Source organism: Mirounga leonina, unplaced genomic scaffold (assembly GCF_011800145.1).
Source record: "Mirounga leonina isolate KUSES-001 unplaced genomic scaffold, KU_Mleo_1.0 Mir_115, whole genome shotgun sequence".
NCBI classification, from domain to species: domain Eukaryota; kingdom Metazoa; phylum Chordata; class Mammalia; order Carnivora; family Phocidae; genus Mirounga; species Mirounga leonina.
In genome coordinates this window covers 59513292-59537744 of record NW_023270268.1, presented here as the reverse complement: position 1 = coordinate 59537744, position 24453 = coordinate 59513292, and the positions used below count along the sequence as shown (strand labels likewise).

General features: G+C 35.1%; 1 protein-coding gene across 1 annotated transcript in view; it reads left to right on the top strand.

Moving 5' to 3' along the window:
• ZBBX (zinc finger B-box domain containing) overlaps positions 1-24453 on the top strand; it is a 110243-nt gene that overhangs the window by 16219 nt on the left and 69571 nt on the right. Inside the window, 1 exon segment of the mRNA XM_034988738.1 lies at positions 5553-5648. Within this exon segment, the coding sequence (XP_034844629.1) occupies positions 5553-5648 (96 nt within the window).

The following is a 24453-nucleotide window of genomic DNA, read 5'->3' as shown; positions in this document are numbered from 1 at the left end:
TTCTCTTTTGAACCCTCTCCATTCAGGATTGGGTCTATGTCCAGCAACTGCTCCTATCGAGGTCACCAGTGACATTCATGTTCTTAAATACAGTGGCCAATTCTCAGTTCTTATCTTAGTCTATCAGTAATATTTGATACAGTATTCTTCTTCTCTTTTGTGACTCTTCACTTGGCTTCCTCTAGGACATGATCCTCTCTTGGTTTCACCTTACTTTGCTAGCTGTCCCTTCTCAGTCTTTGTGGTTTTCTGTATTCTAGACCCCTGAATGTTGGAGTGTCACAGGGCTTAGTCCTTAACCCCCTTCCCTCGTCCATCTACTTACTCTTGATAGGTAATTTTGTCTACTCTCTCGGCTTTAAAGACCATAGCTACATGGATGGTTCCCAAATTTACATCTCTTACTCATCTCCTTCCCCTGAACTTTTCCAACCCAGACTGCCTACTCAACACCTCTACTTGGATGTCTAACAGTAATCACTAACTTAACATGTTCAAAATTGAACCTTTAGTATCTCTCCAACATATTTCCTCCCTTGCACAGTCTCCTCAGAATAAGGGTCAATTCAAATGTTCCCTGCCCCTGCAGCCCTTTATAAACAAGCAACAGCTGAGTAGCCCTGAATTTTTTGGAGCTGCTCCATGCAACCACATTGCATTTATTACCCCTTAAAATGTATTTATGTGTTTATTTTCTGCCTACCTATGTAAAGTTCGTTTGTTCACTGTTGTATGCCCACCACCTAGAATTATGCCTGTAATTTAGTAGGCACTCAACAAATATTTGTTGAATGAAGCCATTTTTTTTACTGTAATGAAGACTTCAGATATATCTTCCTTTCAGTTAGTATTAAAAGTACTCCAATATCTGATATAATTTAAAATATTACACACACTTGACATGCAGTTTCCCCCAAAGAATTTTTTTTAAACAGTTTTTTTTTTTTTTTAAGATTTTATTTATTTATTTGACAGAGAGAGAATGAGAGAGAGAGCACATGAGAGGGGGGAGGGTCAGAGGGAGAAGCAGGCTCCCTGCTGAGCAGGGAGCCCGATGCGGGACTCGATCCAGGGACTCCAGGATCATGACCTGAGCCGAAGGCAGTCGCTTAACCAACTGAGCCACCCAGGCGCCCCTCCCCCAAAGAATTTAATGATTATAACTAATATTTGTAGATTACTATAATGATATTTTTTAGTTTCAGAGAATTTGGCCATCATCATTTCTGATTTGAGACTCTATTACTATCCTTATTTCATGGCAGTTTTCGCTGGCCTAAGAGAGTTAGAATACTGTAAGTCTAATAAAGAGCTGATAGCAATATTAAATATAAAACCCTGGCTCTTGGTACAGTGCTCTTACTATTACATCACACTATTTTCTTATTGGATGTAATGATGGACAATAATTTAAGAAATCTTCACAAATTATACCTATCCAGAAATCTTTAAAAAATGCAAACAATGTTAATATTTCTGAAGTTGGAAGTGTGAAAGCTAAAAGGGACTTACTGGCTGAATTGAATTGTTGAGGTCCACTGTTCATGATCTGAACAAAGTATTTATGTAGGAGCTGTCAGTATTTCTTGTGAATCCTGTTCTATGTTGAGCATTGTTTAAAGACCATGAAATTTGAACAATATGGCATACGTAGGTAGATAAACTTGACCTGAAAATAAAGGATCTGTTTTTCCAAAGAGAAGGAAAAGCAAGAAGAGGACATCCCAGACAAGATAAATGGCACATGCCTTGTCTGGAAAGCAGATAAGAATGATGATGTGTGCAGTGATTAAAAGGCTGATTTGCCTGAAAACTGATAGAAATAGAAGCCAGGACTTAGACCCTACACGTTCTTAAAGAATTTTGCTAAGATTTATGAAAGTATGTTGTTCGATTTGAAATGAAAGTAATGTCCCATGATATTTGTCAAGTACCATAAGTTATTTAAAAATTCAAGTTAGGCACATCTAATGAAATAGACCATGGTGATGGTAAACTTAAGGTTATCTCGTATTCTCAGCATCCATCATTCTAGATGGTAATGTTTGTTATGTAGTGAGAGTAAACCTTCTTATATGGTATGATAGGGCCTTCATCAGGGTAAACTGTATGTGGGAGGTAGGGGGTACTTTGCATTTTGGAGGTTTGAATCTTGACTTTACCTTTTATTAGCTATGTGACCTTTAGCAAATGGTTTAATTCCTCTGTAATTCTGTTTTCTCATTTGTTAACAATGGGATAATATAGATAATGGTAGTCTATACCTCAGAGTTATTGAGAACAATGTTTAATGTATATGAAGTAGTTAGCATTGTACCTGGCACATGGAGAGGAGACAGTAAATTGTGTGTTTTGTTGTTGGCACATTTTCATATCTCCTGATGCATTCATATACATTGATGGTAAAAATAAAACCGCAAATCTCCAAATTCCTTTTTTTTTAAAAGAAACTCCAGTAGCTTTAAGGCTGTTTGTACATGGCAAAAGTGAAATGGATCATTAAAAATTACATATTAATTTGGCAAATGTAGATAATTTAATTAAACTCAAAGGGATTCTGAAGACTTAGCACAACTGATCTAGGCTTGATCAAATTAAAAAGATATTTGCTAAAACTGCACTTGGGTATTCCATCATTGAAGAAGCATCTGTGGTGGAATGGAGTCCTTATCTACATTTTTAGTACATTTCTGCCAGTTATACAAACTGCCTAAAATGCCTAAAAAGATTTTCCAGTTGGAGGTCATTTTAACCCAATTTAAATCCAAATATGCTTGTATAACAAAATACATAAGCTTACTCTGCAACTCCAGCTTTGATCTTCCAGTCTACAACATCCATTTGGCTACTTTCATTAAAAATCTGTTGTTAACAAATAGTTGGCTTAGAATTTGATGTTCAAACTGATTTTCAGTCTTCTATATTACATTGTAAAGACAGTGCCAAATATGTCTGAGAAATTTATTAAAATATTAGCAGATATGTTAAATAAAAATGATGCAGAATACATTTTGAAATATACATTAATACAATAGTACTGCCATGTATATATGCGAAATTATAACTTTGTATTTGTGCACTTAAAAATTATAGATCTAGATAATGTTTTAATCATCATTTCTGTAAGAGACTGTTCTTGAAACATGAGTTGAAAGGGTAGGACTAGTTCTGATATTAGGGACAGTGTTTATTTTTCTTTCACTTAAACAAAAAATCCAGTTCTGTATAGCTAATCACATTTGAAAAAAATACATTTGGATTTTGATAAATACTTCCCATGCAGTCATTTGACACATTGGGTTTTATCTTACTGCAGATTTTATCAAGGTTTTTCAATAAATGATTAGTGCTGCAATTAATGGTCAATGTGATTTTTAGTAATTTGGGTCATGGGCTAGAGCTTGAGCTTTGAGCCAGGCTGTGGGATTAAAATCCTGGCTCCATTAGCTGTGTGACTGGGCACATTCCCAATCATTATGTTTCTTTGTTACTTCCTCTTCACAATGGATATACAATGATCATGTTAATCTTACAAGCTTGTTGCGAGGATTCGGTGATGAGAAGCTCTTAGAACAGTGAGTAAGTGTTCGGTAAATGTTGTGGATATTGTTATTGTTATGTGATTCCAGCCTTTCTTTTTAGTTTTCATTAATTATATAAAATGTCTTACTCTTTTTACCTTTGGTAGTTGTTGTCGGTGTTGTCCTAATCATCTTATATTTAATAAACCTGGCCACATTATTGCAGGCAACTGTCATGACATGGAGACTTATAATACAATTTTTAAAAATTAATGGACTCCTGTTGGGTTTTTAATAAGCGTTCACTCTTCTTTTCTATACCCTATACATTCTGGTGCCTGTTACTTGGTGTGTGGTCTGCACACCAGCAGCTGCGTGGACGTTACCTGGGAGCTCGTTAGAGTGCAGGATCTAGGTCCCCATTCTGGACTTCCTGAATCAGTCTTCACTGTAACACAGCTCCAGGTGATTCATATGCACAGCGCAGTTTGGGATGCGTCACTGTATCGCACATCTCAGTCAGTCACTCCCCAGTGTAGGGTAGAAGAGCTTGATCAACCTCTTCCCAGTCTGCCCCAGCTGCTTTCTGCATAGGATTCCTTGACAGGAGGAGAGTGGGAGGAGGGGAAGAATGGTGGTGGGCATGCGAAGTGGAGGGAGAGGAAATGAAAAAGGATCAAAGGGAATGTGGGCTCTGTGACAGGCTTTCTGACGTCATCTCTCCAGACCGTGCACTTTCTTATTTGTGCTGCTGGTGTTCTTAACCTAGGCCAAACTCAAGAAAATTAGAGGTCTTAGCCATTTGGGCTGCTTTTTCTCATGTTGTAAAGGGTGTTAAAGTGGCTGTACAACTGCATGTAGTAATTTCACTTGCAGTAAAAATTCCATTTTTTCTTTCTTTTTACTTTCAGTCTTGCTCAGCGCCATCATAGGTACAGGTATAGCCCATCAATCTATCCACAAATTTAAAAAAAATTGCATTTTGACACCATAGAGAATTTGAAAGATAAATACAAGCTTGTCCATAATCATTTCGCCAGTCATAAAAATTGCTCACATGTTGATGTGGTTCCATCCAGTTCTTTTTCTTATACTTTCTTTCCTTTGAGGAATCTTATAAGAATAATTCTCACACCATATTTTGAGAATCACCACTGAATTAGTGCCAGTGAAAGAAGTGGAGATTTTTAGAGACAAATAGTATATGCATTGTGCCATGTAAATCAATAGAGAAAAATTAAAGGACTCATAAGAATGAAGTAGTTTTTGGGTGATAGACACTGGGGAGGGTATGTGCTCTGGTAAGAGCTGTGAATTGTGCAAGACTGTTGAATCACAGATCTGTACCTCTGAAACAAATAATGCAATATATGTTAAGAAAAAAAAAAAAAGAAGAAGAAGAAGGTAGTGGGAGGGGAAGAATGAAGCGGGGGAAATCGGAGGGGTAGACAAAGCATGAGAGATGATGGACTCTGAAAAACAAACAGGGTTCTAGAGGGGAGGGGGGTGGGAGGATGGGTTAGCCTGGTGGTGGGTATTGAGGAGGGCACATTCTGCATGGAGCACTGGGTGTTGTGCACAAACAATGAATCATGGAACACTTCATCTAAAACTAATGATGTAATGTATGGGGATTAACATAAGAATAAAAAAAAAAAAAAAAAAAAAAGAGAATGAAGTAGTTTTGAGCCAGAGATAATGCTGTTTAGTTTTTACCAGGTCAAGAAGTTTGGTCTGAAGTTGCTGTTTTTTTATGATTTATTCGGAATTGTAGACACATATATGCATCTAACAGATATATATCTAAAAGCTACTTTCTTTAAGCTATTAAATTTATTTTGATATGAGAGTAGTTAGTGTTTACAAGTTAGTTTTTCGGGTCAAATTGTTCCAGTTTCCTTGGGCTTCTCAATTCTGATGACATATGGCATGTAAATGGAGAAATAAAGATGAGAACGATGACTTCTTTATGCAAATGTTTTCTCAAAGTCATATTATTAAAGATTGTGTGATATTTTAATGTCTTTTAAGGTATGCCTTGAATGTGGAGAAGAGTATTGTTTGGGTTGCTTTGCTAAAATTCACCAGAAGGGGGCACTGAAGCTCCATAGAACAACTCTTTTGCAGGTAGGCCTTTTTTAAAATGCTTGTAGTGTATTTATAAAATGTTTCAACAAAAGACATTTAAAACATGTTTAATTATCTAGGATTTAGGATGATTTATATTAATTTCTAAAGTTCTATTATGTGCAGTCTTTACATATATCTTAAAATTATTTTACTGAGTGTTAATCTGGGTTCTATTTTGCTATTTAAACTGTGTTTTAATATAGTTCCTGAGACATTAGCTTGATTAGAGTTTTTAGATCATGCATTTTATCTGTGAACTTGATATTTAAAAATTAGTATTTTTAATCTATTGTGGTTTCAAGTGAACGCATGGTTTAAGTATTATTTCTATATAGTTTATAAATAGAAATCTCTAATGTTTTCTTTTCATGTTTTTTTAATTAGTCTTTTATTTGTCCTCACCCACTATCATTTAAATAAGCTTATCTCTCAGGTTTTTACTTTTCCTCCTGCATAGTAGAAGCTTTTATTTTTCCTCATATAATCATTGTTCTGTGAAATGCTCAACCTCAAACCCTGTCAGATGGTTTAAAAATTCTAATACTTAAACAATAAATATGCCTAAATATAGATATGACATATTATGCCGGTTACATTTAACAGCGCACTGATTTGTCATAGATTTCATTCATTGTATTCAACAAATATTTATTGAATACCTTTTAGAAAGCAGGGTCTGTGCTAGGCAGTACATTACACAGATGAATACACTAGGATCCTGCTCTTAAGGACCTGGGGATAAAAGTGAAAACCAAGGACTTTGTGTAATGGGTTAAAGATTTTAATATCTTGTAGGCAAAAGGAAGGCGATGATCAGATCTATACTTATAAAGATCACTGGAAGATTTCAATTTTTACATGTTACCTCAACATAAATATTGATAACTCTCAAGGATGCTGATGACCCAAGTCATAATAACCACAAAACATAAAATAGACCTTATTCATATCAGTATTTACCAAAGTTACTTACTTGTGAGCAGCTACTCAACATTTAGAGCTTCCTGGCAGAAATCATGAGGGAAAACAAACAAACAAACAAAAAAAAAACAACCATCTGTTACTCTCCTGTCTCAGGAAGGTTTGTATAACTGGACAGTTATAGAAATGAAAATTAATGTCTATAAAAGTGAATGTAATTGTTAATATAGAAGTAATGTAGAATTTAAAGGCATTCCACTTTAAGGGTAAAGAGTCTAATTTACCCCCCTGTGAGCTCATAGTAGGAATTTTCCATCCAGTGATTTTTTTTCAGCATATTTTCTGAGTTACCGCTCGGTGAGCTAGGCACAGGCTAACTGGTCTGGAAGATACAAAGAAGAATGAGACATGGATACATCCTTCAAGATTTATAGAGGTCTGATTCTCTCCTCTCCCTCCCTCCCTCCCCACCTCTTTTCCTCTGCTTCGTGTCTCTCTCCCTCTCTCTCTCTGTCATACACATCACACACACACACATACATACACAATCAATTTCAAAAGACAGACCGTGCTGTGATATGGCTTATTGTTATCCAGAGACAGATATGATATGGGTCAAATCATGCTTACTAAAAGCAATGCCACATAGCGTATGCTTTCTAAACATCGTATTTTCCTATTCCATATTAATGTCATTAAAATCAATGTCTTCCATATCTTAAAAAAGAAGAATGTCATCTTTGTAGATGGGATTCTCATGTAATTCTAAGTGTAGAATTGATGGGGAAGAGAGAATTAATGCTTTGAATATATACTTTGTATCATACACTGTTGTTATATCCTACCAGCATCACATTTTCTAGCTTTGATTGCAGGGGAGGAAAGTTTGGTAAGCCAGAAATAGTAAAATGGTATTTAAGTTCCTAGTGAATCTCAAGTTGTGGAAGACACATTTATCTCTAAAAGTTAATGGAAGTGAATTTTATAACAGGTGTGAATCAAAGAGCATAGCAAGTGACAATGAATCCTTGAGAGGTCTCTTTAAACACAGGGGTTCCTTTATGTATATATTTTAAAGTTAAACACCGATAGAGAACTATGTATTTCCCATATTCATGTTAGTCCTTTGTGTTGCCCTCCAGTCTGTGAAGGCAAAAGTTGCTACTTGATGCTGTTTTGAGGATAGTCCTGGGAATTTCATTGCCTACTGGGGAAATCAAATTAGGAGGCTAACCTTAGAGAAAAGTATGGGGAGAATGCCCATGTTGGGAGCTGAACATATATTGTTACTCTTTTTATATAACATTATTTCATTCACCCGGATTGCTATGTAGTGAAATACCTTGAAGATGTTTTCCAAATAAATCAGGTAAATTTGACTATTTATTCATTCAACAAAAATTTAAATTTAAAAAGGTGTTTTTGGGGAGGGTATGTGCTATGGTGAGCACTGTGAATTGTGTAAGACTGTTGAATCACAGACCTGTACCTCTGAAACAAATAAAAAAGAAGATAGCAGGAGGGGAAGAATGAAGGCGGGGAAATCGGAGGGGGAGATGAACCATGAGAGAATGTGGACTCTGAGAAACAAACTGAGGGTTCTAGAGGGGAGGGGAGTGGGGGGATGGGTTAGCCTGGTGATGGGTATTAAGGAGGGCAAGTACTGCATGGAGCACTGGGTGTTATGCGCAAACAATGAATCATGGAACACTACATCTAAAACTAATGATGTAATGTGTGGGTATTAACATAACATAATAAAAAATTAAAAAAATAAAAATGTGTTTTTGTTTTAAGGAAACTTTCAAAATATATAACATACTCCCTCCCATCTTAGTAAAGAATACAGTGAATATAGTCTCACTATGTTTTGTTGACTCCTGCTCATTGTTTTGCCCACTAGCCGATACAACAGTTAATAAGAGGCCTCGACTAGCTGATGTAGTAGGTGGAGCTACACCTTCCTCCTAAGAGATTTGCTCTTCTGATTAGTACTTCATTTTTCTTCATCATGGTCTCACTCGTTCTCTGCCATCACTTCTTGATTTTAATCAATTGTCCCATTAGTTATCTGTCATTCTCTTCCTATTTCTATTCTCTGTTTAGCCCTTTAATTTTTTTTGCAGTCATCTTGTTTTTTTTTTCTCCTTGTTTCCATCATTCTCTCTGGTCTTTCCCTATCAGTAAAGGTTCTTGATGCTGTTGTTCCCTGGTCTGAGGACCACTGGTCAGTAGTGAATGGTGTCTCTCTCTGTTCAGTTCTCGTTAATCAGTCATATAGTATTTTTACATTTCCACTATTTTGGCAACTGTCAAAGCCATGAGATTTTTTTGTTGACTGCTGAATTCATACCAAATTTGAGAAGTTAGAGCAGACATTTGATATCTGACTTTTAAGCATTACTCTATCAAAAGCAAGCATTCTAGGCTAATGGCTACTCCACTTTTATATTCTTTAACTTATGCTAGCATTTCTGGTTATTTTAAAGCACAGCCAAATTTGATTGCTGTAAACTGTTTAAGCCCCCATCCTATTGCCCAGTGAGTCTTTAGAAAGTTTACAGTCAACAGGGACCATTTTGTACTGCATATTTTGTTTTACTTAAGAGATAAATCCTTGAAAAAATTCAAAGCAAACTATTACCATTTCCATGTTGACTGACATTATAATTTCAAAGGGCCTTTTGATTTATGATTGATTTATACTTGGCAGTGATTCTAACACTTTTTTTTTTTAACCTCTCCAATCTCTGTTAAATAGTTAATCATCTGCAAAATAAAGTGTAAATGCATGAGGGGAATTACTAAGGATTAAAATCCTATTTCTACACTTAGAATGATTTGCAACACTTTAAGGATTGAAACAAAAGTTTTCTTCAGTGGGTAAGCCTCACATTGATGAAAAATAAGGTCTTAATCTATCAGGCATTTCTATTTCCTTTGCCAACATACAAACAAACACAAGAGACAAGGTTAATCAGAGATAATAGAAGATAGCGGGGGAAAGCAAGCAAAAGGTATCCCATTATGAAATATGACATGCACAAAGGGAGGTTGGATTAGGTAAATCATTAATAGATTCTGGTATGTGTATTTTCCTAATTGGAATGGAGATTTTTCTTAACTGGAAAGGAGAGATCTTGGGAAGGGGGGTGGTTATTAATGAGAGAAGAGATAATTGAGGTAGAATTTCTATGTTTTCTCATATAAAGCATTTATATGCAGCCTATTTACTTTTTTTAATCTCCAAAGAAAGCTATGTCTATATAGATATAAATAGGGATAATCACCAGGCAGAACTTCAGTTATCATCAGAATACTGTTTATGCTTACTGACTTTATGATAATTTTTTCTTTTAGTTGATAATGCCCAATATCAGCTTGTAGGCTCACACTATCATTATTCTGTTAATGTTAAGAATAATACAGCATTTTTAGATCATAGCTAGTCATTTGGACAATATCATTGTTACTAGGATGATCTTAATGGACCCATTTTAAATGCTGTGTGTACACATATTATAGATGCCATGGTGTGCCACCGAGATCCTCCTCTTCAGGATTGAGATACTCCCTTCCTTAGCTGCCAGGCATGTTTGCCTATAGATAGATCATATTTGGGTCTCTCCTTGGGAACTGCTCTTGCCCAAAGAGAAATACCACTTCCAAGCTTACACTCCATTCCTGGAGGCAGCCATTTTCTGGTCCAATATCTGGCCAATGTGAGGGTACAAGTTCCCAGCAGCAGATCCTTGCCTCAGTTGAGAACAGCTGATGGGCCATCACAGCTTTTCCCTTGGAATTGGCAATTGCATCAAAATCAGTTTTCCTCTTTGCCCAAATTTACCTCTTTTTCCGATCATACTTGTTCTTTTCAGAGCACTTCCCACTAAAAATCAGGCAGGCAAATCTCAAAATTTGTTTCCTGGGAACCTGACCCATGACAATATCTAATTTAGAGTGGAATTATAGATAATTTTTGGCCTAATTTTAGAGTGTGCTGCAATTTTTGGAGGTCAATGTATAACATTTCTTTCTTCATTTTTCAGATTCTGAACCAAGTGAAAAAATAGATATGAGTGAAAACATAGAAATCAAAATATCAATTTTATTATTGCTGCAATTAGAACTACTGATTGCCACAATCAGCTTCCTGATTCTTCCTAGAATTGAACATTTTTTTACCCCAGCCCCCAAATGGCAGACATTTCCCTTTGCCAGGGCAGGGCTTACCAGTAAAACTCCTTAATGGATATCTAGATTGCAATGTCTCCTTCTCTGGACAGGCAGTGCTCAGGGAGAAAACCCAGAAGGGGCAGAGGTGAGCATGCTCACTTCCTTCTCCAAAGTCTCAGCAATAAGATAGATATGTAAGGATGAGGAGTAAATGTTCCCTTAAAAAGGAATTATCATAAATTCTCATGATTTTAGAGTCTAGGTAACATAAATTTACTATTTATAAATATTGGTTAATATTAAACTTAAGAAAAAACAAAATACTTAAAATATATATAAACAACTGAGTCATGGCATGTTTTTCTCCTATTTCTTAAATACGAAAAATGGTATTAACAAATATTCCTTATGCTACAATTTGTGTTTATTGCCCTTCTATCCGATTATCACTTTGTACTTCCTCTACAAAGGTTTTTTTTTTTTAATTATATTCTTATCAACTATTCACTCTTTCATATCTTCTGATAAATTTTAAATCCTGTGAGGAAAGGGATTATTTCTATTTTGTTCATCACTATTCTCAGTGCTTAACATTGTACCTGGCCCACATAAATCAAATTTTTGAATGAATGGGAACATGAATAAGTCCCCAATGATATGATCAACCTCCTGAAATAATCTGAAACTGTATTTTAAGTAGCAAAGTTTTATTATTCTCTGAATTTTGAAAACCAGAGGTTGTGTAATTAAAGGAATTTATGGTATATGAATGTGTTCTGTGGGTGAAGGGCTAGCAAACGCCTTTTAAGTCTGAGAGTTTGAACTTTAATTTCCTAACTCTTTCCCTGGGAGAAAGATAAAGGTATTAATGTTAACTGTGTTCCTAGACAGCATACTTATGGTAAACATGACTCCTGATTGGCAGATTGCATCCATATAGGAGAACTATAAATACTTGGAGTAAGCCACAGCTCCCTGAGTGTGGTGAGCTTTGTATCTGTCACTTCTGCTGGGGGTAGGGGATGGGGGGCGCTCTGGAAGCTATGAAGGTGGGGATTTACTCTGGGGGAAAATAAGACTTCTAAGCAGGTATCGTCCTCATGTATTCAAGCTGTACTTGTGCATGAAGTTCTGCAAGACTCCCACCCGAGAACAACCGACACTGTCCTGTTAGCAGACTGCTGTCTCTGTTCTTATCCTTCTCAGCAGACCGATGCCAAGACTGGTTAGATGACAGCCTTATGAGACTGAAAGTTCAGTTAACCCAGGCAGACTCCTTGGTGGGCGTTATGGTTTCAAAAAACAAACTGGTGCAATACCCAAAAGATAAATGAAGAACACTTGTGCAGCATCGTTGACAAGGATATTTTAAAAACAGCTTTTTTTTTTTTTTTATTAACATATAATGTATGATTTGTTTCAGAGATACAGGTCTGTGATTCATCAGTCTTACACAATTCACAGCGCTCACCATAGCACATACCCTCCCCAATGTCCATCACCCAGCCACCCCATCCCTCCCACCCCCCCTCCCCTCCAGCAACCCTCAGTTTGTTTCCTGAGATGAAGAGTCTCTTATGGTTTGTCTCCCTGTCTGGTTTCGTCTTGTTTCATTTTTCCCTCCCTTCCCTTATGATCCTCTGCCTTGTTTCTCAAATTCCTCATGTCAGTGAGATCATATGGTACTTGTCTAAAAACAGCTTTCTTGATATATAACTCACATACTATCAATTCATCGATTCAATTCAGTGGATTTTAGTATATTCGCAGATAATGTGTAACCATCAGCACAATTAATTGTAGAACATCTTCATCACTTCAAAAAGGAACCCCATACCCTTTTACTACTACTACCATCTCCTGATACCCTCCTTCCTCCAATCTCCTGGCAACCACTAATCTACTTTCTGTCTCTGTAGATTAGTCTATATTTAATATAAATTGAGTCATATAATATGTGGTCTCTTATGACCGGCTTCTTTTACTCAGTAAAAATAAAAAGTTTTATTTTTTTAACATATATTATTTGTTTCAGAGGTACAGGTCTGTGATTCATAAGTCTTACACAATTCACAGCACTCACCATAGCACATACCCTCCCCAATGTCTATCACCCAGCCACCCCAACCCTCCCACCCCCCACCACTCCAGGAACCATCAGTTTGTTTCCTGAGATTAAGAATTCCTCATATCAGTGAGATCATATGATACATGTCTTTCTCTGATTAACTTATTTCGCTTAGCATAATACCCTCTAGTTCCATCCACATTGTTGCAAATGGCAAGATTTCATCTTTTTGATGGCTGCATAATATTCCATTGTGTGTGTGTGTGTGTGTGTGTGTGTATACACACACCACATCTTCTTTATCCATTCATCTGTTGATGGACATCTTGGCTCTAGGGAAAAATGAAGGGGGGAAAATCGGAGGGGGAGATGAACCATGAGAGACTATGGACTCTGAGAAACAAACTGAGGGTTCTAGAGGAGAGAGGGATGGGGGGATGGGTTAGCCTGGTGATGGGTATTAAAGAGGGCACGTTCTGCATGGAGCACTGGGTGTTATGCAGAAACAATGAATCATGGAACGCTACATCAAAAACGAATGATGTAATGTATGGTGATTAACATAGCATAATAAAATAAAATTTAAAAAAAGCAAAAACAAATTATAGAAACATACAAAAAAGATAAGTTTTCAAGTTGCATCCATGTTGTAGCTTGTGTCAGTACTTCATTTATGTTTATGGCTAAATAACATTCCATTGTACATATCGATATACCACATTTTGTTTATTCATTGTTTGATGGACATTTGGTTATTTACAACTGGTGGCTATTATGAATAATGCTGTTATGAACATTTATGTGCAGGTTTTTATATGGATATAGGTTTTAACTTCTCTTAGCTATATCTCTACTAGTGAAATTGCTAGGTCATAGGGTAACTCTTTAATTGTTTGAGCAACTCCCAGAGGGTGTTCCAAAGTGGCTGCTCCATTTGACTCTCCAGTCAACAGAGTTTGGAAGTTCTGATTTCTCTGTGTCCTAGCCAACACTTGTTTTGTCTCATTTTTTTTTTTTTTTTTTGGCATACAGTGTTATATTAGTTGCAGGTGTACAATCTAGTAATTCAACAGTTCCATACATCACCCTGGGCTCATCATGACAAGTGCACTCCTTAGTCCCTATCACCTATTTCCCTCCTCCCCCCACCCATCTCCTCTCTGGTAACCATCAGATTGTTCTCTATAATTAAGAGTCTGTTTCTTGCTTTTTCTCTTTTTCTCTCTCTTATTTTTTCCCTTTGCTTGTTTGTTTTGCTTCTTAAATTCCACATATGAGTGAAATTATATGGTATTTGTCTTTCTTTGACTTATTTCACTTAGCATTATACTTTCTAGCTCCATCCATGTCTTTGCAAATGGCAAGATTTCATTCTTTTTTTTCAAGTTTTTATATAAATTCCAGTAAGTTAATTCAGTGTAATATTAGTTTAGGTGTATAATATAGTGATTCATTAGTTCCATACATCGCCCAGTGCTCATCAGGACAAGTGCCCTCCTTAATCCCCATCACCTATATCACCCAACCCCCCACCCACCTCCCTCTGGTAACCTTCAGTTTGTTCTCTGTAGTTAAGAGTCTGTTTCTGGTTTTCCTCTCTCTTTTTTACCCTTATGTTTGTTTGTTTTATTTCTTAAATTCCACATATGAGTGAGAGCATATGGAATTTGTCTTTCTCTGACTGACTTATTTCACTTAGCATCATACTCTCTAGGTCCACCCATGTTGTTGCAAATGGCAAGATCTCATTCTTTTTATGGCAAGTAATATTCCATTGTATATATATACCACATCTTATTTATCCACTCATCAGTCAATGGACACTTGGCTATTGTAAATAATGCTGCTGTAAACATAGGGGTGCATATATCCCTTTATCCCTTTGAATTAGTGTTGTTATATTCTGTGGATAAATAGCCAGTAGGGCAATTGCTGGATCATAAGGAGTTCTATTTTTAACTTTTGTTCTTTGGAGAAATATTGACAAGAAGTTTTTTTCTTTGTTTCTTAAAGATTTATTTATTTATTTTAGAGAGAGCGAGAGCACACAGGGGGCTGGAGGGGCAGGAGGAGAGAGAGTTTTAAGCAGACTTTGCGTTCAGTGCAGAGCCCTATGTGAGGCTTGATCTCACGACCCTGAGATCACCCCTGAGCTGAAACCAAGAGTTGGAGGCTTAACTGACTGTGCCACCCAGGTGCCCATACAAGAAGTTTTGAGAAGACCTCGATATGGGACAGTCAATAGATAACACTTCAGTGAAACCACATCTCTGATGATTTGTTCAATGCTAGTATTAAGAAGCTAAAGAAAAGGAAAAGATGATATTTGAAAGGGGTATGGAAGAGGGAGAGTAGGGCTTCTATTACTATCAGGGAGGAGTTGGAAGAACATAAGTGGTTTAGGGAGTATGTTACAAAATCAAATGACAAGATGGAGTACAGATATGCTGGAGAAGGTGGGTGCAGTGCAAGAGTTTAATGCAGACGTGGTTCAAATCAATCTCAAAGGGAAAGGGTGTTTCTGTAATATTTATGCTAAGGGAATCTTTAAGATAAAACTCATATATGCAGGCTCAGAAACTTGCAGGGTTGTTGTGAGGATCAGGTTAAATGACAACAAATATAAAATATCCTGCTTATAGCAAGTGCTCCATATATTAGGTTTTATTAGTCAGGATATAGTACTGCAGAAATTCAACACAATTCCTACACTCTCTAAATTTAGAACCTAGAAAACGAAGTATATTAATGATAATGAATCTAAAGAATTAATGAAAAGGTTACCTTTGGTTTTAGGGCTATTTTTAAAATCATTATAGTAATATATATTTCGGGAGGCTGTGAAAAACCAGTGAAGTAAAGTTTTAGAGAAATACAGACTCTCATTATCCAAATAGAGAATAATAAAATCTCAATTTTGGAGGGGTCCATAAAGATTATTATTCTAACAACATGTCTGAACCTTTAATCAATCACATTGTTAGTGGGTATTTGAGGAGCCTTGATAATTTGCAGGTGCTAATAATGTTCTTAAAGTTTTTTTCATGGAATCTGACAAGTTTTACAGTATTTTATGTTCATTGGTCTTTATAGGATACAAATTGTTCAGTTGTGATGTAATAGCATTGCTCTATATAAAAACCAAATATGACAAATTATTGATTGTTATTTGCTAGAGTTTATTCTGCTATGCTTAAAAATCTGTTATTCAGAGCACTGCATATAAAATCATTTCTTTCTCATGTAGCTCAAATATGAGTAATTACTGAAAGCAGCTAACTCATCTGGATGCATTATACATGTAATATTAGTTGCAAACAGTAGTAAGTACTTGCCAAGATAATTAATATAGTATATAATTATATGGCATCAAAACTGCAAATAGAAAGATTGCAGGTGTGAATTTCCGGTGTTATTTTTTTGTTGCTACTCTGGCTCACTTTTAAGATTGCTCTCTAAGTAGAATTTTTAAATGTTATTAGTAAAACTTGAAAGGCACAGTTATTTAGACCAAGATCCCATTTTATTATTTTTCTGGGTATCAAGTGATTTAAAAGTTTTTGACGATATGTTTTCTTTTATATACATATGCTTTATTGACTTATTTTAAAATATTTTTCCTGCATTAAGTGTGTTTTATTTCATGATTTTCACATCACTTTATGACACAAATATTGAGTCCAGATTAGTTTTATTTGACACTATCTATTGAATAGTAAACCACATTTATTTTTATTTTTTTTAATTGAGATAAAATTGGTATGTAACATCATATTGTTTCAGGTGTACAAAATAATTCCATTTTTGTATACACTACAAAGTGATTACCACAGTAGGTTATCATCTGTCACCATGCAATTAACCACCTTCATCCATTTTACCCAACCCCCTTCCCTCTGATAATCACCAGTCTGTTCTCTGTATTGATTAGTTTTGTTTTGTTTGTTCATTCATTTTCTTTTTTTAGATTCTCCATGTGAGTGAAATCATTCAGTATTTGTCTGTCTGACTTATTTTGCTTAGCGTAAAACCCTCAAGGTCCATCCATATTTTCACAAGTGGCAAGATTTCCTTCTTCTTCATGGCTGAGTAGTATTCCATGGTGTATGTGTATAATATTATATATACATACATACACTTATACATATGTGTGTGTGTATATATATATACCACTTCTTTTTCCATTCATCTATCACTAGACACTTACATTTCCATATCGTAGTTATTGTATATAATGTTACAGTGACTATAAGAGTGCATATATCTTTACAAATTAGTGTTTTCATTTTCTTTGGATAAATACCAAGAAGTGGAATATCTGGATCCTATGATAGTTCTCTCTGTAATTTTTAAAGGAACCTCCATACTGTTTTCCATAGTAGCTATGCCAATTTACATTTCCACCAACAGTGTAGGAGGGTCCCCTTTCTTCTACACCCTCACCAACGCTTGTTTCTTGTCCTTTTGATAATAGCCATTGTAACAGATGTGAGATAATATCTCATTGTGGTTTTGATTTGCATTTTCCTTGTAGTGATGTTGAGTATCTTTTTATGTGCCTGTTAGCCATCTGTACATCTTTGGAAAAGTGTCTATTTAGATCTTCTGCCCATTTTTTAATCAGATGCCTTGGGGTTTTGTTTTTGTTTTTATTTTTTTGCTATTGAGTTGTTTGAATTCCTCATATATTTTAAATATTATTCCTTTATTGGATATATGATTTGCAAATGTCTTATCCCATTGAGAAGGTTGACTTTTCATTTTTCTGATAGTCTCCCTTGCTATGCAGGTTTTTAGTTTGATGTAGTCCCACTTATTTATTTTTGCTTTTGTTGCCTTTCCTTTTGGAGTCATATCCAAAAATTGAAAACCAAGACTGATGTCGGGAGTTTATTGTCTATTTTTTCTACTAGGAGTTTTATGGTTTCAGGTCTAACATTCAAGTTTTTAATCTATTTTGAGTTAATTTCTGTGTATGGTATAAGATAATGGTTTAGTTTCATTCTTTTGCATATGGCTGTCCAGTTTTCCCGGCACCATTTATTAAAGAGATTGTCCTTACCCCATTGTATATTCTTGACTCTGTTATAAATTATTGACCATATATGTGTGGATTTATTTCTGGGCTCTTTCTTCTGTTTTATTTGATCAGCAGTTTTGTTTTTATGGCAGTACTGTACCATTTTGATTATTTTAGCTTTGTAGTGTAGTTTGAAGTCAGAGAGCATGTTATCTCCAACTTCTCTCTTAAGAATGCTTTGATAAATCTCAAATCTTTGCTATTCAGGATCTTTTGTTGTTCCATATGAGGTTTAGAATTATTTGTTCTAATTCTGTGAAAAATATCATTGGTATTTTGATGGGGATTGCACTGAATCTGTAGGTTTCTTTGTTTTTTATGGACATTTTGACGATGTTAATTCTTTCAGTCTGTGAGTACAGAATATCTTTCCATTTATTTGTTTCTTCAAATTCTTTCATTAGTGTTTTATAGTTTTCAGCGTACAATTCTTTCACTTCCTTGGTTAAATTTATTCCTAAGTTTTCTATTCATTTTCATGCAATTCTAAAAGGGATTGCTTTTGCAATTTCTCTTTCTGATAGTTTGCTATTAGTTTTTAGAAAACAGATTTCTGTATATTGATTTTGTATCTTACTACTTTACTAAATTCATTTATTAATTCTGATAGTTTTTTGGTGGAGTCTTTATGGTTTTCTATATATAGTATTATGTCATCTACAAATAATGACCATTTTACTTCTTCCTTTCCAATTTGATTGCCTACTCTTTCTTTTTCTATGCTGTGGCTAGGATTTCCAGGGATCTGTGGAATAAAAGTGGTGAGAATGGGCATGTTTGTCTTGTTCCCAATCTTAGAAGGAAAGCTTTTGGCTTTTCACCATTGAGTATGGCTTTTCACCATTTTAGTTTTGGGTTTGTCATATATCACCTTTATTGTGTTGAGATACTTTCTTTCTTTCTTGATAATTTTATTATAAAGTTTTCTTGTCTTTCTTGTTGATAGTTTTTATTATAAATGGATGCTGAATTTTGTCAAGTGCTTTTTTTGGCATCTGTTAAGAAGATTGTGATTTTTATCCTTCATTTTGTTAATGCAGTGAATCATATTGATTGATTTGCGGATGTTGAACCATTCTTGCATCCCTGGAATAAGCCTCACTTGATCATGGTATATGATCCTTTTAATGTGTTGTTGAATTTGGTTTGCTAATATTTTGTTGAGAATTTTTGCATCTATGTTCATTAGGGATATTAGACTAATTTTCTTTTTTTGTGGTATCCTTGTATGGTTTTGGTAATCATGACCTCATGTGATGCTGACCTCATAAAATGAGTCTAGAGTATTCCTTCCTTTTCAATAATTTAGAAGAGTTTGAGAAGGATAGGTATTAAATCGTGGGTTTTTTTTTTTTTTTTTTTGAGTGTTTGGTAGTGTTTATCAGTGAAGCCATCTGGTCATAGACGTTTGTTTGTTGGGAGTTTTTTGATTACTGATTCAATCTCCTTATTCTAGTAATCTATTTAGGTCTTCTATTTCTTTATGATTAATCTTAGAAGATTGTATGTTTCTAGGAATTTATCCATTTCTTCTAGGTTGTCCAATTTGTTAGTGTAAATTGTTCATAGTATTCTCTTATGATCCTTTATTTCTGTGGATCTGTTGTATCTTCTCTTTCATTTTTGATTTCATTTATTTGAGTCCTTTTCTTTTTCTTGATGATTCTAGCTAAAGGTTTGCCAATTTTATCTTTTCAAAGAACCAGCTTTTATTTCATTGATCTTTTCAATTTTGTTTCTCTATTCATTTGTTTCTGTTCTGATCTTTATTATTTTCTCCATTCTACTAATTTTGTGCTTCTTTTGTTCTTTTTCTAGTTCCTTTGGGTATAAAAGTAAGATTGTTTATTTGATAATTTTTGTTTTTCCTGAGGTACACCTCACTATGCTCACTATGAACTTTCCTCGTAGGACTACTTTAGCTGCATCTCATAGATTTTGGAATATTTATTTCAATTTTCATTTGTCTCAAGGTATTTTTTTAGTTTCTCTTTGATTTTTATTATTGTCCCATCAGTTCAGTAGCATGCTTTTTAATCTCCACATATTTGGGATTTTTTTCAGCTTTTTTTCTTGTAATTGATTTCTAGTTTTATACCACTTGGTTGGGAAAAAAATGCCTGTTATGATTTCAGTCTTCTTAAATTTATTGAGACTTATTTTGTAGCCTAACATGTGATCTATCCTAGAGAAAGTTCCATGTGCACTTGAGAAGAATATTTATCCTGTTGCTGTTGGATGGAATGTTCTGTGTATATCTATTAGGTGTATCTAGTCTAATGTTTCATATAAGACTGATGTTTCCTTATTGATTTTCTATCTGGATGACCTATCCACTGGTGTAAGTGGGGCATTAGAGTCCCCTACTATTATTTTATCACTGTTAATTTCTTCCTTTAGGTCTGTTAATATATATATATGTATATTTAGATAAATATATAAATATATATATCCTATGTTGGGTTTATAAATATGTACAAATATTATCTTTTCTTGTTGGATTTTTCTCTTTATTATTATGTAATGCCTTTCTTTGTATTTTATTACAGTTTTTGTTTAAACATCTGTTTTATCTGATATAAGTATAGCTACACCAACTTTTTTTTTTTTTTTTCATTTCCATTTGCATGGAATATCTTTTTCTATTCCTTCACTTTCAGTCTGTGTATGTTGTTAGTTCCAAAGTGAGTCTCTTGTAGGCAACATATAGATGGGTCTTTTCTTAATCCATTCAATCATTCTATGTCTTTTGATTGAAGGATTTAGTCCATTTACATTAGAGCAATTATTGATAAGTATGTGCTTATTGACATTTGGTTGTTCTTTGGCTGTTTTTGTAGTTTTTCTCTGTTCCTTTCTTCTTCTCTTGTTCTCTTCCTTTGTGTTTTGATTATGTGTTATGTTTAGATTCCTTTTTCATTATCTTTTGTATCTCTACCATAGGTTTTTGCTTTGTACTTACCATGAGTTTCACAGGTAACAGTCTATATGTGTATATATGTGCATGTATATATCTCTCTCTATATATGCACACATATATATTTCATAGTCTTTTTTAAGTTGATAGCAACTTAAGTTTGAAAGCATTCTAAAAACTATGCATTTTTACTCTCCTGCCATAACATTTTATGTTTTTGATGCTATATTTTACATTTTTTAAATTTTCTGTATATCTTAACTAATTATTGTAGTTATAGTTAACTTTACTACTTTCATCTTTTAACCTTTATGCTAGCTTTATAAGTGGCTAGTCTGCTAACTTTATTATATATTTGCTTTCTCTTGTTATCTCTCCTTCAATTCTGAATGATAGCCTTGCCGGTTAGAATATTCTTGGTTGGAAGTTTTTTCCTTTGGGCATTTGGAATATATCATGACACTATCTTCTGGCCTATAAATTTCTGCTAAAAATGTAGTTGATAGTCTTTTGGGGGTTCCCTTGTACATAACAAGTTGTTTTTCACTTGCTGCTTTTAAGATTCTCTCTTTATCTTTAACTTTTGACCTTTTAATTATAGTATGTCTGGTGTAGGTTTTTTTTTTTTTTGGACTTATCTTTTTTTTGGAACTCTCTGTGCTTCCTGGACCTAGATGTCTGTTTTATTCTCAGATTAGGGAAGTTTTGAGATATTATTTCTTCAAATAAGCTTTCTGCCATTTTTTTTTTTCTTTCTCTTCTCCTTCAGAGACCCCATAATGTGAATGTTATTCTGCTTGATGTTGTTGTATGTGTCCTGTAAGGTATCTTTACTTTTCTAATTTGTTGTTTTTGTTGCTCTGTTTGGGTGGTTTCCACTGCCCTGTCTTTCAGATTTCTAATCCACTCTTCTTCCTTATCTAGTCTCCTATTGAACCCCTCTATTGTATTTTTCAGTTAAGTTATTGTATTCTTCAGTTCTTGAGTTCTGTTCGATACTTTCTTATTTTTTTTTTATTTCTTTGTTGAATTTTCAATGTGTTCATCCATTCTTCTTCTGCATTTAGTGAGCATCTTTATGACTATTACTTTGAACTCTTTATCAGGTAAATTACTTATTTATGTTCTATTGGGTGTTTTACTGTGGCTTTATCTTGTTCTTTTTGTTTGGAACATATTCCTCTGTTTCCTCAACTTGCTTTTTTCTCTGTGTTTGTTTCTGTGTATTAGGCGAAACAGCTACCTTTCCCAGTCTTGAGTGATCTTATGTAGATGAGGAACCTTATTGTTCAACCTTGCTTTAGTTCTTGGTTCTTTTGAACCATCATGATTATCTAAGCAATCTGATTTGTTCCTGATAAATCCCAGTTGTTGAGTTTGTTCCCAGCCCTGCCAATGTTCCAAAGGGAGGGGTCTCAGACAGCACCTAGTTTCAGGCCTACTGAACCCATACCCTCAAGCAGCAGCTTTTAAGTATGCAAATATATATAGTCCTTTGGAACCACAGTTGCAATCCTGCTGGCCTCCAGACCAGGCAATTCAGAGCTGTCCCCTTCATGGCAGTTGTAAAAATCAAGGCTTTAGATGAGTATATAAGCTCCTTTCTGGGAGATACTAGTGAGCTGTAGCAAGGTCCAGGGAGAGTGCAAAGCTGGCATCCCCCAGCCTACATTCCCTGAGAGCTCCTCCATAGCTTCTGTATGTGTGGTAAACTGAAGCCTACCTTTCAGGCTAAAGCTTCAGCACAAGTAAATAGGCCTTTTTCACAAAAAGACCATGTTTGAGTCTGTTCTGTGCAATGCTATAGGGTTAATAGCCTGCCAAGAACTTTCTCTTTGATTGTTTTAGTCCCATGAGGCTCTATAGCACAGAGCCATGCCACCAGAGCCAGGTGTTTGACATCCCCTGTGTGGACTGTGCATACCCACCCACTGGCTTCAGCAGGGCCATAGGAGAACCTAGCACCAGGGCAAGCTCTCTGACTTCATTGGGGCCACAGGGAGCATGAGTCTAGGATACAAGCCCACCAGCTTGTAGGTGGGAAAGCTTGTGGGTGGGGCCAGCCTGCAGGCTGTAGTGAGACTACAGGAGTGGGTCAGCATGCCAGAGATGAGGATTTTGCAACAGTACATCTCTGTTTCTCCTACCTGTCTTAATGTAGTCCTTTTATCTTTTGTTCAGCTAGTTTTCAGATCTTCAGGTCTTTTTTTAGAGGGAATTGATCTGTATGTAGCTGTGGATTTGATGTGTCCGTGGGGGGAGGTGAGGTCAGGATCCTCCTACATAGCTGTCTTGAACTGCTGTCTCCGTAAACTGCATTTATAATCAGGAGCATGTGCCCAGGTCCTCATTTATTTTTATTATCTCTTTATGTGTCAAGGGGGAATACTAATACATAAATCTTTGATTAATAAAATCTGTGGTTTTCATTAAACTTTTAGAGGTAAGGTAAATCCAAGGGTCCTTTAAGTTCTACTTAAAGTTATACTTAAATGATGCTAGAATAAGCAATAAATTTTAGCCACATGAATTTTGCACTTCCAGAATTTGATTTTTATCTAGCTTGCAATGAGCAGTTTTTTTATACCATTGATATTTTTGTACCACTTATGCAAATACCATATCTGTTTTTAGAAAGATGATGATAAGAACTGTATTTAAACATGATTCTGTTGTGAGTTCCCTTGTTGCAACATTCTTTCACCCTGTAAATATTTAGTTTTCTCCTGTTTTTTCATGTATTTATATGGGAACTTTCACCCAAATTGTTTTTCTTTTCCAGTTTCTACTATATGGAAATTCCCATCTTCGCTTCTCTGCCTTTCTAGTTGCCCTAAAGTTAACTTTTTTTTTCTCTTTCTTTTGTTCCCAACACTAGATGAAACCTTTGATAAAATCATTTATGGATATTTCCTTCTTCAACTTTCATAGGAAACGCAGAGTTGACTCTATGGTAAAGCCTGTTTTTAGGGAACAAGTTTGAACTAAAATAATCTGTAAAGATGGATTCATCAGACAAGCAAAATAACAATTTTGTGTAGAAATAGAAGATATATATATATATTATATATATATATATAATATATATATATATAATATATATAACCTCCTGAGTGTCCCAGGTGCCCCAATGGGCTTATTGCATCTTATCCTAGATCTATGATAATTTTAGGAGTTTAGGGAAGGCCACTCAAATCCTATGGTACTTTGTAACCACAGCCCTAACAAAAACAGTTAACAATCCTTCCATACCATTAACATACATAACTTGAGGATTTGTGCTTCCTTCTCTGTGATGTAGATCCTGGGAGCAGTTCACTTCTAACAGAGATCAATCCATCAAAATGAAAAATCAGAATCAAACTGTTGCCTCCTTTATTAATCCATTGTTTTAAATCAGCTTCTTCATCTGCACTCACATTTTTTCCAGATAGCTTCACTAAGTGGAATGCATGGTTGTTAAATCCATTAAAATAGTTCTGCACAAAGGGGAAGCTTTATTATTTTCAGCTTTTTACCTAAGGTCTTCCTATATTGCTAAGGTTTGGGTTTTAATTGTGAGACAGCTTACCCATGATTGTCTCAAAACAGTAAGTTGCTGGAAAAGAGAAACTTAATAATCAATAAAACACCACAATTC